At 39.3% G+C, this 17,882-nt stretch overlaps 1 protein-coding gene across 1 annotated transcript; it reads left to right on the plus strand.

Moving 5' to 3' along the window:
• The first annotated feature begins 1,858 nt into the window (after nt 1–1,858).
• Nucleotides 1,859–5,150, plus strand: LOC131679696 (uncharacterized). The gene is made up of 3 exons (XM_058960432.1): nt 1,859–2,356; nt 3,102–3,895; nt 3,953–5,150. The coding sequence occupies exons 1-3, from the start codon at nt 1,859–1,861 to the stop codon at nt 5,148–5,150; spliced, it is 2,490 nt and encodes an 829-aa protein (XP_058816415.1).
• The last annotated feature ends 12,732 nt before the right edge of the window (nt 5,151–17,882 follow it).

The raw sequence follows: 17,882 nt of genomic DNA on the forward strand, positions 1-17,882 counted from the left end.
GATTTTGGAGATAGCGGCGCTCACAGTGCAGTGGTTGGATATGCAAACTTTTTAAAAAGTCAGTTTCGCTTGATCAACTTTTTCGCAGTTATAAACTATAGTGATTCCGAGTTATTCATCATGCAGAAGGAGAAAAGAAACATAATTGTGCAAAGTTTCCTCGAAATTCCATTAGCGTCAAGTTGGGAACTACCAAGACTGCGGGCTTGTCCGCAAGGTAATGTGGCGCAAGTGATTACAAAGTAAAAGGAAACTCACAGCCCGTAATGTGCAAATCAAGTTTCGGAGTGGAACTCTGTACATATTGTCAACTACGGTAGAAGGTAATTCGGAAATTCATGGCTGATCCACTAGTTCTATTAAACTGAGCCCTTTTAATTGTAAAGATTATCGGATTAAAGTTTGTATGAGAAAATTATATATGAAGTAAAAATACGGTTTCGGATTCTGGAAGTAGCTGCCGTTATACGCGCAGGATGAGTTAGCGTCTGGTGTAAAGTGGTCAAACCGAAAGTTATTTTTTACGAATTTGAAGGTAAGGCAACAATGGATCGTTTGTGTAATGTTAAGATTTATTTATACATTCGTTGCGCACGAAAAAAAAATATTTTCACTCGCGCAGAGCAACCTACACTAGCGTTCCAAGAGTAGATGTCCAACCATTTCCACGTCTAGGAGCGCCACGGCGAACACGGTTACTCTTGATCAAATTGTCAGACATAGGAAATTCAATAAGATTTGTAAAGCTTCAAAAAATAGAAAAAGTTCGAGTTTCGGAAAATGGCTTCATGAAAACACCGAAAAATCTCATATTTTACTGTGAAATTCGCTCACTTTTCGTCAAAATAATAGGGAGAAAAAAAATTTATTCAGTTTTCTGTAGTTCATCGACAGGATACACATATTGTGCATTCTCATAAAAAAATAAAAAAAGTCAATTCGTTGATTAGTTTTTAAGTGTTCGCCAATTTGAAAAAACGCGGTTTCGAGGAGCACGCTATTAAAGGATTACCCACATCAAATTGCATCACGGAAAAAACGCTGTAGAAAATGACCCATTGGGCATTTCTCTCGAAAATTTGGGTAGAAGTAGTTTAAAGTGTATTTTTACACTGTATTTTTATTGCTGTCAGTTTTTCGAAAATTGTTGCCGATAGATTGAAATCTGCGTGTGTTATAGCAAATATGCGCGAGGAATACATGGCTGTTTAAAATAAAAGAAGTTCAGCGTGGTCACAGAGATTGCGGGAGACCCTTCTAGAGTAGGGTGTCCCAAAATGACATCATGTTTAAAAAGTCATCGGGCTCACTTCTTTAATGAAAGATTAGGGTATCAGGACCACTTTCTTCTTCGGAGTGAATTTGTTAAAACGCTTCCTACTAGTGGCGAATTTAGATTTTTCGAAAAATGGGCCGATTTTGGGTAAAATTTCAAATTCATGCTTGTTGAAGTGCTCCTGAACTGTCTTAGATTTTTTCAGCATTTTTTTATTTTTCTGGAGATCCAAGTGAAGAAGTTTGGTTAGTTAGTTTGTGCAAATTGTGGATTTATAAGAGCGACAGAACCTTTAACAAAGTTGGCAGCACTGCAGCTAAACGTCGCGTGTATTTTTTTCGCTTCGGTTTTCGGGCACTTTTCCGGTGGAAAACCGTCGGTTCCACCTAGTTTTCGTACCTTCTCGATAAGAAAATTGTCCGCGCCCACTTTTTCTCAAATTTTCGAGCAAAGTTTCCGATCGGTCGCGAAGTTCTAACGTTTTTCTTCAATTGTTACACATAACCTCTTTTCGGATACAGGCAAAGCGCTAGCCGAACTCAAATTTTTGGAATACGTCAGGCATAGTAACTTTATCATGACATGCCCAAGGTCATTTGTTCTGCCTGTGGACAAGAAAATCCACCAACGAGAAGATGTAAAACGGGGAAAAAGAAATCAGCAATTGGATGGGTGTACTGTGATGATTGCAGCGAATGGCTTCACGCAACCTGCGTTCGGATCGGAGCCTCACTTCTAGCAAAGGCAGAAAACTTCTGGTTTTTCTGCGAGAAGTGTGCCGTTAAAGGGTGCCTGATGTGGAAGCAATCTGCGGACATCGTCCCTATCAATCCAGTCAGCCCATCCAAAACAGAGGCACAGATTTCGGAGTTGACATCTCTTATTCAAAAGCTGCAGATAGAGTTGGACACGCTCAGATCCCAACACAAGAAGTCTATCGATCGTCTCCAGAACAAACTCAGCGAAGCTAAACAACAAGATGAAAAGTGCGCATCGCACTTGCAGGCGCTAACACAAATTGAGGAAAAAATCGAAACCATCCAATCCGGATCTAAGCTGGCAAACATCTGTTCACAGACCGTAAACGGATTTCGTATTTCAATTAACAAAGTTCCTTTTCGCCAAGGAGAGAATGTATGGGAACTCGTGCGAAACTTTCTCAATTTCCTCGATGCTCCTGATGCGATGCTACAAGTAACAAAATGCTTTCGCCTCGACGGTAGAAAATCAAAGTGGACGGATCGAACGCTTACTCCTGCCATCATAGTGGCCTTTGACTCCGTCAAAACAAAGGAGGCAGTGCTTCGGCGTTACTTCGAAAAACATAAAGCAGCGACTCTTTGTACACTGAAATCCAGTCTTTCAATAGAGTACCGCTACATCGTGAACGAAGTCCTGTCCATTCAAGCCTTCAGGATCCGGAACCTCGCGCTTCGACTGAAAATTAAACACCAAATATCATCTGTGTACGTCAAGAATGATCACGTATCAATCAAACTTCCAGGACATATACGCTACACCCCCGTGAAAAACCTACACCATCTTCTCGCTTTGGTTGGACCCGAACCCGCTGGAAACGAGTCTTCAGTATTTTTCGACGCCGAATCTTCGGGTTTCGCCTCCTCTCAATAATCAATCCCGCCACTATGCCGCTGACGTAACTATCCAAATATGACAAGCAACTATCTAAACAAACTCCGCATTGGACACTTAAATGTTCGAGGATTGGAACGCCACATAGATGGCGTGAAAATCATACTGGATCAGACCACTTATCACTTCTTCGAACTATCAGAAACAAAATTGAAAGGATCATCTCCCGTAGGACCTTCCCGGATACAACTTTGTCCGACACTCGCTTCCATCTAAACGCGGACGCGGTGCGAAAACCTGCGGAGGCGTTGGACTGTATATTCGGAAAGGAATCAAAGTTACGACCATCTTGAAATCTGCATTTGATCCCAACCTTCCTATCGCCAATCGTGTTGAGTATCTGGCAGTACGGGCGAAACTCAATGATCTGAGCATCTGCATAGTTGTGCTCTACAACCCAACAGCCAGCAATCAACAATTTGCTCAATGCTACGAACGCCTTCTGCTTGACCTGCAAGACTTCACACCTGACCGTCTGTTTATCGTCGGTGATTTCAACATCAATGTGGCAGCAATACAGCAGAGTCCAAACTTGACGGCTCTCAATCAAATCCATCAGGCTTTTGACTTAGCAGTGCTCCTCACATCAGCAACTCGAACTACTGAACGGAGCGCAACGACCATAGATCTAATGATCACAAACGCCCCTGATACAATCACGACCTGTCGATCTTCTTGTGCCAGCACAATCTCCGACCATGAAGCGATCTATCTGATCTCGAACGTGAGAGTTCTCAAACCTGAACCACAAAAAGTCAAAATACGCAATCTACGCCGCATCAATCCTATACGGCTGCAGGCTGATTTCATCAGTAGAGACAGAACGGACTTTTACCACTGTAGTAACGTAGATGCAAAGACTGAAATGTTAACCACAGAACTGCGAACACTCATCGACAGTCATGCACCGGAAAAAACTATAACTGTTCGAGATAAGCGCACACCGTGGATCACAAACGAGATAGAGTAAGCCATCAAAACCAGAGATCTCGCCTACGCACTCTATGCTCGAAATCCCAACAGGCTAAAGGGCGATCCACAGTGGAACGACTATCAACAGAAACGCAGCAGAGCAGCAACCCTCATTTTTTCGGCTAAAAGAAGATATGGACAACGGTACTTCAGTCCTGATCTACCCGCACAGCAGTTGTGGAACAACCTTCGTAGGGAGGGAATCCACAATAACAGCAAAACCAACATCAACTGTGATCTGAACGTTGGCGAACTCAATAAGTTTTTTGCCGAAGGACATCGCCAACTTGGTAACAACAGAGCCCAACCGACACAAACCATACAGGCCTCCACCCATCCAAATTCAGCCGCTGAGCCTAACAACGTACAGTTCCACTTTCGTGACGTGGATGCAAGTGAAGTTAATCGGCGTTTGCATGAAATAGAATCAAACGCTGTAGGCAGCGATGGAATTCCCATATCATTCCTGAAATTGCTCTCTCCTTTCTTATTACCAGTGCTAGTAGAGCTCTTTAACAAAATCATCGCTACTCAAGTTTTCCCCAAGAGCTGGAAGAAGGCTATTGTACATCCGATCCCTAAGAACTCACATCCAACGGAGCCGAAGGATTTCAGACCCATTAGGGTCCTACCAGCGACGTCTAAAATTTTGGAAAACATACTCCTTGCTCAAATTACCGAACACCTCAACTCTTCAGAACCGCCCATGTTGGCTGTAAATCAGAGAGGTTATCGTAAGCAACATAGTACAACCACTGCCCTCGCCAAAGTGACACACGACGTCCTAACTGGGCTCGATGGTCATATGTGTACGGTTATGATCTTGGTGGATTTCTCACTAGCTTTCAATTCGGTGATACATCTGGTACTTCATACCAAGCTGCGCAGTGAATTTAAGTTTTCAGAAAGCGCATGCAACCTAGTAAAATCTTTCCATAGTGATCGGAGCCAGATGGTGAAAATAGGTGACAACCTTTCCAGCGAACTAACTCTTCATGACGGAACCCCACAAGGCTCGTGCCTCAGCTCCCTGCTTTTCAGCCTTTACGTGAACAGTCTCCCTGCTGTCCTTCGATGTCAATATCAGCTTTACGCAGATGATCTGCAAATCTACACTACTGGTCGCATTGAGGATATTCATCTACTCATTCAGGCAATCAACAGGGATCTCCTAGCGATTGAACAGTTGGCTAAACGAAATGGACTATTCCCCAATCCCAAAAAAAACGCAAGCCATAATCTTCAGTAGAGAAGAACTATCTCCCAATTCGGACATAGTGTTTTGTGGCGAAGCGATTCAACTTTCGGAAGCGGTAACTAACCTTGGCCTACAATTTGACACCAAACTTAACTGGATAAAACAAGTAAACGCCATCACTACAAAAAATTTCAACACTGTGCGTGTTTTTCGACGCTTTTCACCAGTTCTTGCTGTGGTAACGAGAAGGAAATTGATCCAAGTAGTAGTGATGCCAATCCTTACCTACGGTGATGTTATTTTTTACCCTGGAATATCGACTGCGCAAAAAAATCAACTGCATCGCTGTTTTAAAGCGGCCATCCGTTTCGTCCACGGATTACGATGCAGACACTCCACGCAAAACCTCAGAAATACAATTATGGGATGCGACCTCCATCAATACTTCCAACTTCGAGTCTGTTGTTTCATGTGGCAGGGCTACCACGGACAGCTTCCCGAATATCTACAACAGCATCTGCAGCGAGGAAGAATGGGGCGAGCCAAAACCTTCGTAATTCCACAACATGCATCGAACACCAGGAGAAGCGTGCTGATAGAAGGTGCTTCTCTGTGGAATCGTCTGCTGCTCGCCGTTAAATCGATGCCTTCAGCAACAAGCTTCAAGAAAGCAGTTAAGAGAATAAGCAACTAATCTATACTTCTACGTTTGTTCTACACCTTGTTTTCCACTGTCATATAAGGGCCGTCGAGAGCCACGGCGGGCCCCATGGCATAAGTAACTGAAGGGCCCTTCCAGAAACCTACCTATTTGAATATTAAATAATGAAATTGTATGGGATCAACTGATAAATAAAACCATTTTGACACATAAAATTCAATGCACATTGATTTTTTTTTATTAAAATACCCACATAAGATTTATTATTTGTTTGTTTTGGTAGATACATTTGGTACAGTCAATTTATTTTAAATGAGTTTCATGAGTCGAAGCAAACCTTGCGCGCTTTCTGATTTGCAAACATTGAAATGACTGAGTCAAAGTTTATACTACGAGCAAGTCCAGATTCCAAGGCCAATGTTGCTAGATTAGTAAGACGTTTTTGACCCGTAGTAGAACGCAAAAAATTCTTCACTCGAGATAATAGGCTGAACGAACGCTCACCTTCAGCTACACTAACTGGAATAGTGCAAAAGATTCGCAATGCTATGCAGATATTAGGAAATAACACTTCCATCCTCAAATTGTGAAGCTTATTGAGCAGTTGTAATGGTGGCAGAGACTCAGGGCCCACGTTTTCTCCATGTATAGCTTTGAGATGTATAATTTCATCGATCAGTGTTATTGATATATCGGCACAATAATACTCACTAAATCTTTTTGCCTGTTCTCTGAGGTCTTCTTCGTCCAACTCCTGATATTTCCACAAAAAACTGAATTTAGTTTCGAGATCTTTTACAGCGTCGAAACGTCTTGTCATATTTCCAATCAAGCAATCCAGAAGAACGTAAAAAACTCCTTGTTTAAACTGAATCTCAGGATTAGGTTCATTCACATCGCAGCGTGATTCGTCGATCATACGCTTCCTAATCTTTCGTCGCTTATCTCCAAATGAATCGGAAATGTTTAAATTTGCAGCAACAATTTTACATTCTTTAAGAATGGTTGGCCATTGATCCCTCAGAGCTTTCAACTCATCAATTAAGCTTTTAATGTTTTCTGTCTCTACATCCAATGTTGCACCTCTAGCTTGTAGAACAAGGCTGCGAAAATTAATTGCTGTTAAAACTTTGAGCCATATTGAAGCGAGAAGAATACACTCCAACGTCGACATATAAGTTTCAATACCATCCAGATCAATTCTTGTTTCCGCACTGATATTCAAGAGCTTCATTTCTTCGATCGCTTTCATTATTCCAGGCATATGGGCTGCAAATGGTTTTACACTTTCTACACGAGCAGACCAACGAGTTTGAGACATGCTATGCAGAGAACATTCAATATTCTTTTGTAAAATCGTCCACCTGACAGGGCTCGAACTAAAGATGTTATACAGTTTTTGTATAATTCCGAAAAATGTTATGACTTCTGGACAGCACTCAGCAGCATGAACACCACAGAGATTTAAACTGTGGCAACCGCAAGGTGCAAAAGTAGCCAACGAATTATGTTGGAGAATGTGATTCTGGGCTCCCCTGTAACGACCACTCATATTACTGCCGTTATCATACCCTTGCCCACGGCAATCAGCAAGTGGAATGCTGTGCTTTTGGAGTGTACTACGAATAAGTTCAGCTATAGCTTCTCCTGTTTTCCCGTTGCAGTCAACAAACTCCAAAAAGCGTTCTTGTACCTCCCATTTTACCGATTTCCCATTCCATGAAGCATAACGTAAAATGAAAACAGTTTGCTCAACATGGGCAAAGTCCGGTGTTGCATCCACAATGATTGAAAAATATTTAGCTAATTCTCTCTCTTTTTCTATAACATGAACAACTTGAGTTGCACAGCAGTCGATGAACTCATTCTGAATTTCAGGGGATAAATAATGAACCTGGAGTCGTTTCATATTAATTTGAGATTCCTTCACTTTCTCCAAGTGGTCACGTAATAATGGATCATAATGAGCGATTAACTCTAAAATACCCAGAAAATTGCCGTTTTTCATATCACCAATTGTAGTATTGCTCCCTCTCAATGCTAGTCCTCTCTCTCCGAGAAATAAAATGACATCCAAAATCCTGCAAAGTATTTGTCTCCAACGAAGAGCTTCACTTTTAATGCTTTCCAACAGCAAAGAATCGTTCGAAGCTGAAGTTCCATGTCTTATTTCATATTGACGCCACTCAATGTAACAAGCTCTGTGATGTTGACTGTTTTCGTGCTCAGGAACTTTGTCGTATAATTTCTTCCAACTATTCTTTTTTGAATATCCTGATGGTTTTGTCAGCGCTGATCGTACATTGTCAGACATTTTACTGAAAAGTCGACATGGAAAACAAAACAATGCTTCCTTCGAATTACTCCAAACTAGCCAGTCACGTTTGACTTTTTCTCCATTCATAAGTGCCGTATGGAGTATGTTTTCTGGAAAACGAAGGCCACTAGTATCGTCCGGAAATAATAAAGGATGTAATAATGGCGTCTTCTATTTGATTGGACGTCATGTTGAGTGAATCGATGTTGCCAATGTCGAAGATATTCATTTTCTCATTAGATTCTTTTTCCACTTCATTTCTTCGATGTTCTTCAGACTCCTCGATTGCAGATACCGGTAGCACCAGCTCTCTTTCGCTTTCTGAATTTCCTTCATTAGGCTCGACAACACTTTCATCAGGTTCGGTAGTAATGTCATCATCTGTGTTTACATCAGTACCTCTGAATCGAAAGCGTTCTAGAGTTTGCTGACCTTTTATGGCATTCAGATCCCGGATTTTTTTCGCTGCTCGCTTTTGTGCTCCAGATTTATGTTTATAATCCATTCTCTCCTTTTGGGAATATTGGTTCAAGATTAAAATGACATCTTTATGCCAATACATATTTTTTGAGATTCTCACGAACATTCACATACATACCTTTCGATTTAATCCGTTAGAAACTCGCTTTGTGCCACTTTATTAATTTATTTGAGATAATATACGGATCAAGCGTACAAAGAATCAACTATCCTAAACGTGACATGCGCAGTATCATGTAAATCAACTTTGTCAAGTACGTGCGTCTGGACTATATCATGTTGTTACACGCTACTGGTCAAAGTGTAGGAGGGGGTTTGACGCGTTTGGGTGACGCGTGGATCACAAACAATCTTGTTATGACAGGTTGTATTCTTTCGATGCGTTGAGTACATAATATGCGTAACATCTTAGTGCTGCGAGAGCTCACTCAAAAAATTATATTGCAAATTGTTTTGTTATATTTTTCTTTACTAAAAGGTAAGTAGAAAGATTTTTATATTGAAAATCGTAACTGTCGAAGAAAAATATCTATTCAAATTGATCTAATTCGAAGATTATAATATCATTATTGAAATGTGAAAAAACTACATATTTTATATGTCTGTCATAGAGAAATGGGTCGAAAAATAATTATAAATAATAATAATAAATAACAATAATTGAAGAAAACCATAGCCTTTTGAATATTACATTAACATTGTAGGGTGAACTTAAACTTTTGACCGGTAGTATGCAAACTTGCCGATGTGCATGGGAAGTCTAGAAGTATAGAACAGAGCGCTATGCGACCCAGTAAACAAAAAGGCGGCTAGGATGCCAGGTGCACAGATTTATCTGTGTTTCACAGATTTTCAATATGCTGCACAGATTGCAAGAACTGCACAGATTTCCACAGTTTTCTGTTTTAACGCACAGATTTGCACAGCTTTTTACCTTGCGCTTTATTTTTGACACGCGCACAAACCAAAACAAGGTCACCACATCTTGTTTTCAGCCATATTTGTACGTTTTCCGTGACACAGATAGACACCGATTTTTAAATGGGCCGCGCACAGATTTTTCTACATATAACCTTGGATCCCTGATGCTGGCGATCGGTAGGCTATTGAACCTTTGAAATCTTTTCCGAATATTGTAAACTATTTTTAGTGTCATTATCATGCAATTTCATTCGTGTTTTATTAAAAGTATATTAAAGTTGTCTCGTGGGTAAAATGGCACAATTAAATTATTGATCGATTTTCAAAAATTTAGTCTTCGTCCTTAGTATTACTTCCGAATGGTTAAAATACGAATGCATTATATCTGTATATAGTTATATAATTATTAGTAATAAATAAAATTTTCTTGCAATTTACATTTGATACATTCTTTTTACCAACATAATATTTGACTCTTAATAACATGTAGACGAAATTCAAAAGTGATTGGAACAACTGGTAAAGATGATAATTATATTAATCCTCAACTATTTCATTGCAGTTCCCACTAAAAATTGCTCAAAATTATGCAAAATCGATCAAGTCTAACTGCCGGGCCAACATTTTTAAGATGTTATATACAAAGTTGAGGCGGACTTTACTTTTTTAATTTGAGTTCAGCGAATCATCTGGGAGAGTATTCACCGCATTCTTCTGCAAAAAATACGATTCGGGGAAGGGGCCATAACTCAAACAATTTTCAATATTTTTTAAGGCAACATGTTGTTATTTTCTTCGATAGTACTTCCAACAAATTGTCATTCGATTTTTAAAGAAAATTTTCATGCAAAATCTTGAAAAAAATCATGAAGGGGCTTCAGACCTTTCCTTTAAAGAATCAAATTGTAACAAATTCTTGAAAATTTAAAATATAATAAAAAGTTAATCATTTTGTACTTTCTTTATTAAACATTATATATATCGTAAAAAAATGTTTGTTGTAAATGTTCAATTTTTTTAATGTGTATCAAAATGCAATGAGGAGATATGTATCGTGGTTACTATAAGCACTTACTTGGATACATGTAGAATACATGCAAAAATACATATGCAAAGGAATATTTGTTATTTGTCCGCATAATCTATCTTTCACCTAATCATATAGAATGAAACATAATTTATTCATATAGATAAACGCCAATTACATCCTAGAGTTACTATAAATAAATTGTTTTTTTTTGTATATTTATTGTAGTAAACGAATTCAAAGATAGATTTTTCTCAAAAGGATGTCATTAATTTTTCTTGCTTCCCTCATCCATCTAACTTTTTTCTGCGGAGGACATTACGGGCCCCCTAAACATCACCGGGCCCCAGGGCAACTGCCCCCCCCCTGCCCCCCCCCCCCTCTCGTCGGGCCTGGTAGTAGGACGACGGTCAAACGCTCGTTTGCGTGCCTTCATTCATAAAAGTTCAACAATATTTTCAAAGAATGTTGCAAATTGTCAACTTGATAATTCCAAAAATACTCCAAATAAACTATGAATGTGCTAAAGTCGACAAAGTCGCATAGAAATTGCTTATTCCAGAGCAGAATTTACCGGTCTAAAGTGTATTCTACTTCACTCCGGTTATGTCTCTGACATTACCCACCCATCTTTTTTTTTCGGGAGAACGCCCGCCAGTACTTCGAGACTCATCGTATGGGTCGAGTGCATGCAACACAAGGCAGACCAACGATACTGGATTATCTCCAGTTTGATGAAGTATATGTTCGTAGCGGAGCGGCAACAGAAACACCCGTACTCCATTACCGACAATATCGTCGATTGGTATATCCTGATCAGGTCTCCTGGGTGGGCACCCTACCATGTTCCAGTTATTGTACGGAGAGAGTTGATCCTTTGTTGGTATTTATGTTTCAGATACCTAATGTGACATCTCCAGGTACCTTTAGAGTTGAACCAGACCCCGAGATATTTAAATGTGAAGACCTGATTGATCGTTACCCACCTATTAATAGAAGCTGGAGTTGCGCCGGCTCACGCTTCCAAGAAAAGACAACCAATTCTGTTTTCTCCGTGCAGAGCTCGATACTCAACTGAAGAGCCCAAGCAGACAAATTGTCCAACGTATCTTGCAATGGTCCTTACAAATCGGCAGCTTTGGGCCCTGTTACAGAGACCACCCCGCACTTCTGCAAGTTGCCTTAGCGTGTATGAATTGGCTAGACAACCGTCAATGTCATTCACTTAAAAATTGTAGAGTAGGGGACTTAGACATGAGCCCTGGGAAGACCCATGTAGCTAAATCGCAAATATAATAAAAAGTTAATCATTTTGTACTTTCTTTATTAAACATTATATATATCGTAAAAAAAATGTTTGTTGTAAATGTTCAATTTTTTTAATGTGTATCAAAATGCAATGAGGAGATATGTATCGTGGTTACTATAAGCACTTACTTGCATACATGTAGAATACATGCAAAAATACATATGCAAAGGAATATTTGTTATTTGTCCGCATAATCTATCTTTCACCTAATCATATAGAATGAAACATAATTTATTCATATAGATAAACGCCAATTACATCCTAGAGTTACTATAAATAAATTTTTTTTTGTTGTATATTTATTGTAGTAAACGAATTCAAAGATAGATTTTTCTCAAAAGGATGTCATTAATTTTTCTTACTTCCCTCATCCATCTAACTTTTTTCTGCGGAGGACATTACGGGCCCCCTAAACATCACCGGGCCCCAGGGCAACTGCCCCCCCTGCCCCCCCCCTCTCGTCGGGCCTGGTCATATTATCCTTTATTTTTCCTTGACCGGAATCAATGTTAATATAACAACAGATTACCGTGTACAATAGTTGACAATAAATTACAAATTAACATTTTTTTTTATTTCTATTATAGTTATTTTAACCTTAAGGTCATTCGCCTCTTCGGGTTAGAAAAATCTCTTATGAAAAACTTCTAACCCTATGGGCGGGGTCGGGACTCGAACCCAGGTGCGCTGCGTACATGGCAATCGATTTACCAACTACGCTACGCCCGCCCCCTGCACTACACTTCAAGTAGTTGAGTCAAATATAGAGGCGTATTTTTGCTGAAGGAAGTGTATAGCTACGGTTAGTCGTGTATGAGTTATTTAAGATTTTGCTAGATAACCTTTTGACATTTTATGCTATTCATAAAAAATAACACTGTTCTACAAAATAAAAAAATTCTGTGTGCCTAGTCCGCATTTTGTTTTTCGTAAAATAGGAGGAAAATGATGAAAAATTTTCTTCTTGTCTCTACTACATCAGAATCGGTTTTTATGCACATTTGACGATTTTTTCTAAATTATTTAGTATATTAATAACCACCTAGTGGGGTTGAAAATCATGAAAATTAAATATGTCGAGTTAGTGGCAAGTTATGGCGTATATTTGTATGCCGAACTGATTAACGTATTCAGATTTTGTATATAAAGGTTCATTCCCATGTTAGGTAGCTTAGAGTGAAGAAAAATGCAGAAGGGTGGGGTGAATGTTGAAAAACTGATCTTTACGTTTTAGATCACACAATTCCGAAATAGTCAATTTTGAAGGCTTTGCATTTTCGAAAAAGTTTTACAACAGAGTACAGCGCATCTTCTAGTACAATAATTTTGGTGAATAAGCCTCCAAGAAGTAATTATGGAGAATTAACTTTTCTAAAAATGATTAGAGACTTGGCATCATTAGTGAAGTTATCATTATTTTTATAATTGATGGTACAAAAATCATCAAATTCTCATTAAACCCGATCCTGATGCACTAAAGACAAACAGAAAACGCCGTTTTCAAATTATTTTTCTTCTATTTTCCAAAAAATAATATGTAGTCTAAGCACATTTGAATTGTTTTATTTTTTGGAACATTATTATTTTTGATGATTTGCTAAAAATGTCGCAGGTTATATAACAAAAACTTATATAACTCATACCCCTTCTACCATGGCTTTACACTTTCTTCAACAAAATTACGCCCCTTTATTCGGCTCAACTATTTGAAGTGTTCTCTATACTTTTAAAAATTTATAGATACCCAGTTTTGAAGAAAAACTAATGAAAAACACCAAAAATTACACTTTTTACTAAGTTTTAATGGCTCTGCCGCTCTTATACTTCAAAATTTGTACAAACTAACTAACCAAACTTCTTCATTTGGATCTCCAGAAATATAAAAAAATGCTGAAAAAAATCTGAGACAGTTCAGAAGCACTTCAACAAGCATGTATATGAAATTTTACCCAAAATCGGCCCATTTTTCAAAATTCGCCACCAGTAGGGAGCATTTTAGCAAATTCACTCCGAAGAACAAAGTGGTCCTGATACCCTAACCTTTCATTTGAGAAGTGAGCCCGATGACTTTTTTAACATGATGTCATTTTGGGACACCCTACTCTAGAGGTTCAATCCTAACGCCCCTCTTTAAATTAGATTAGGATGAAAATATGTTGTTCCAGACTAAAAGATACAAATATGGAATTTATGTACTTTTTCATCTAGTTACGGCCTCTTAGTTATTTTAGATTGTGCCATAATCATGAACAAGTGCTAATAAATCGGTTTTGCGCAAATAATAATAAAAAAAATTGTCTGTGGGTGCTATTTTCGGAACCTTGACCATATGACTTTTAACGTTGACATAAATCCAAACGTGACACAATTTAAGAAACCATAATTCATGAAATTTAATGGCTGGCGTCCAAAAGGGGCTAACCCACATATTGCATTTTTGTTCATGGAAATAGAAAGAACTTCCGCATTTCAAAATTAACATTGTTTTTTATTGTAAAAATATATTATTTTATTAGTAGTTTTTTTATTTCGATTATAGAGGTTTTAACTTTAAGGTCATTCGCCTCTTCGGGTTAGAAAAATCTCTTATGAAAAATTTCTAACCCTATGTGCGGGGTCGGGACTCGAACCCAGGGTGCGCTGCGTACAAATCAATCGATTTACCAATACGCTACGCCCACCCCCTTATTAGTAATTCATTGATCCATGTTTTCTAAAAAAATAAGATCATTACATGTACTACTTTTCAATTCACGAGCATTTTCGTAATTCGGGGGGCTAACCTCGGGGGTACCTAGCGTCCAAAAGGAGCTAACCCACGATTCACACCTCCTTTCCTTATCTTTCGTTTTAGAGTTATGGTGTCTTTGGCAAAGTTTTTGTGTGATATCAAGCGCTTTATTTGATTATTTCATATTAGTTCGGAATTCAGTCGCTAGAACGGCACTGATATCAACTTTTTAATGAAACGAGATAGAAAGATAATATATACGACAAAGTTGTATGTCAGGTAATTTTAAATATATCTTTTGAAGATACCAACTTTGTAGGTCCTACAGGTTTTGAAATATGGCACATGTTTGAAAACTAAATTTGTAAGTAAATGTTTTAACTAAAATCTCCTCTATCTCGAAACATACAGGACCAACACAGTTTGCATCTTCACATTCGTATCTAGTTTCATTAAAAAGTTGATAGCAGCACCGCCCTAGCGACTGAATTCCGAACTAAGGTGATTCAACCAAATAAAGCGCTAAGTGCCATACAGGAACTCTTCCAAAGACAAAACGAAAGATAATAATTGATTACACGTCTTTTAACTTTCCGAACACAATGCACTGTTTTTCTCTTTATCTTATTGCTCGGTCAACTGTCAAAGTAAAGACATGACACTTTCACTAAAATTTTCGGAAAAATATGCTCAATAATATACATTTGTGCAAGAAATACATATTAGATTGCAAATAGCCATACATAGCAAGTGTATGAGTGGCCCTTACCTTCAAGAACGACTGTCTGGGCCGAAACGTCAACGTACAATGCAATCCAACTAAAAACAGTATATCGGCTCCGACAGCATAGGTCATTAAATTGACTTTACGCTTGTCCGGACATGCCGCAGACTCAGGTGATTCGCATTTAATGCCAAAAGATCCTGACTACTGCGCTGCAGAAGACAAAAAGCTAAGTAACCGGGAAACTCTAAGCTTGTTCATTGACCCTACTCCACGCTTTTCTAAACTTTCTTACTTCAAATCCTTGCTCTCCCTTGAGTACTATGGCTCTTAATATTTGAAAAAATACTTCACCTTCCAGTCCCTTGCTAATTATATGTCGTTACAATATAAAAAAAAGGAAAAAGATTGACTCACTATAAGTCGTTAATAAAAAAGGTAAAAACAGTATTAAATCGAGTACACCGATATGTCATATGTGGGTTAGCCCCTTTTGGACATCTAGCCATTCAAATGACGAAATATAACCATGTTCTGTTTAAAGTAACATGCCACAAAATTACACTATTAATACACCCAAAACGAATCTTTGGGAGCGAAATGCATCTGTTTTTTCCGCTCTCGAACTGTGAGCGAAAAGCTCCCAAATGATGCATTCGTGTTCAACCAACCGCATACTTGTGCAATACAATATCGTTCCCGATAGCTACATGCTGTTGTCTACACAGTGCAGAAAGCTTGAATAACACATACCAACGTTCCCATTAGAGCTTCCATTTCCCGACGGTTTTCAGCTTCCCGGGATTCTGGAAATAAATAATAAATTTCCCGGGAAATCCCGGGATCCCGGGAATACAGAAGAAAAATAAATAGGTGAATGATTTTCTTGAAAACAAAGTTTTCAAACCCGTTTGATTGCATGTATATCTGTCCTAAAGTAGTTGTCAGAATATGGCGATTTGGTCGCCTACACATCATTCAATCATTTGATAACTCGTTAATTAGTTAACTATATTCTAAACGCAGCTGCTAGAGTTACTGTCCAAAATTGGAATTCGTTGTTCTGATACGATGGAATGTGATCAATTTAATGCAAAGCACCTTCTTTGGTAAGTTTGAATGAAAAGATTGAGCTAGTTCAGGGTAGTGTGCAGTTACTTCCGATCAAATGAGAAAATGTTATATATGGTGCCTTCGATAAAATCAACCATGATATCGCAATAGCGAAGCTGGACAAACTCGGCATTCATGGACAACTTCTGCGCTGGTATCGTTCCTACCTCGATGGAAGGCAACTCCGAATCAGCATTAAGGACTGTCTATCTGCACCATTCTTCGCTACATCCGGCATACCACAAGGAAGCCATCTCGGTCCAGTAATATTCCTCCTCTACTTTAATGACGTCAATTTCACATTACAAGGACCCCGCCTTTCTTTCGCCGACGACATGAAAATTTTTCAACAAATACGGGATAAAACCGATGCCGAGCTTCTTCAGAGGGAACTGAACAGCTTTAGTACGTGGTGTGATCTAAACAGAATGGTTTTAAACCCGAGCAAATGCTCAATCGTTACGTTCGCCAACCGACTCAGTTTTACTAGCATTTCTTCGGCTCGAGCATTCCAAGACACTCTCACATCAAAGATCTCGGAGTCATCATGGATTCGGCATTAACATTCAAACCACATACGTCATACATCGTGGATAAGGCATCACGACAGCTTGGGTTCATCTTCCGAATAGCGAAAAACTTCAGGGACGTATATTGTCTTAAATCGCTTTACTGCGCGTTGGTCCGCTCAACGTAAGAATATTGTTCAGCTGTTTGGAATCCGTACTACCAGAACGGGATTGACAGAATCGAGGCTGTCCAACGCAGGTTCATACGCTTCGCCCTTCGTCATCTCCCATGGCGAAACTGATTTCAGCTGCCGAGTTATGAAAACCGTTGCCAGCTAATACACCTCGATACACTCAGCATTCGGAGGGACTGCTCTCGAGCCCTGTTCGTCTCGGACTTACTCTCTGCCAGAGTGGATTGCCCTACAATCCTCGGACGTCTGGATCTTCAAGCCCGCGTTCGAGCTCTACGCAATAACTCCCTTCTGCGAGTTTCGTTCAGGAGAACCAACTATGGTTGCCAGAGCGCCGTTACCGGACTCCAATGAATTTTTAACAGTGTGGCGACGGCCTTTGACTTCAACAGGACGCGGAATGCGATAAAAGTGAAAATGCAGTCCGAGATATGCTGGCAAATCGTGATTTCCCCTATATGTCCCTTATTTATACTTTCATAAAAACGATAAATATCCCAATTTAGCCCCTCTCTTTTTATTTCTCGTTTTAGAAGTTTTCTCCTGCCTTTTGGAACCGATCAGCTCCAGACTGCAACTATGTAACCGCCGTCGCACTTACCACTACGGAAACTGAAGCGAGAGCGACTCGAGGTCCGATGACTTTTGAAGGATTCCCCGCGGGTCCGAAGAATACCATCCGCCAATCCGACCTACTAGACTGAGGCGCTAATTTGTCTCGCTGATCTCCCGTTTGCCCGAAAGTTGCAAGTTCTGCTCTTCTCTCCCGGTCACCATCTACGCTTTCTCTCCCCTGT

This window comes from Topomyia yanbarensis, chromosome 2 (genome assembly GCF_030247195.1).
Source record: "Topomyia yanbarensis strain Yona2022 chromosome 2, ASM3024719v1, whole genome shotgun sequence".
Classification (NCBI taxonomy): domain Eukaryota; kingdom Metazoa; phylum Arthropoda; class Insecta; order Diptera; family Culicidae; genus Topomyia; species Topomyia yanbarensis.

Coding starts and splice junctions, on each gene's coding strand:
- LOC131679696 (XM_058960432.1), top strand. CDS start 1,859: ATGCCCAAGGTCATTTGTTCTGCCTGTGGACAAGAAAATCCACCAACG. Junction 2,357..3,101: donor CAAACATCTGTTCACAGACC/GTAAACGGATTT, acceptor CATCTCCCGTAG/GACCTTCCCGGATACAACTT. Junction 3,896..3,952: donor TGGATCACAAACGAGATAGA/GTAAGCCATCAA, acceptor AAATCCCAACAG/GCTAAAGGGCGATCCACAGT.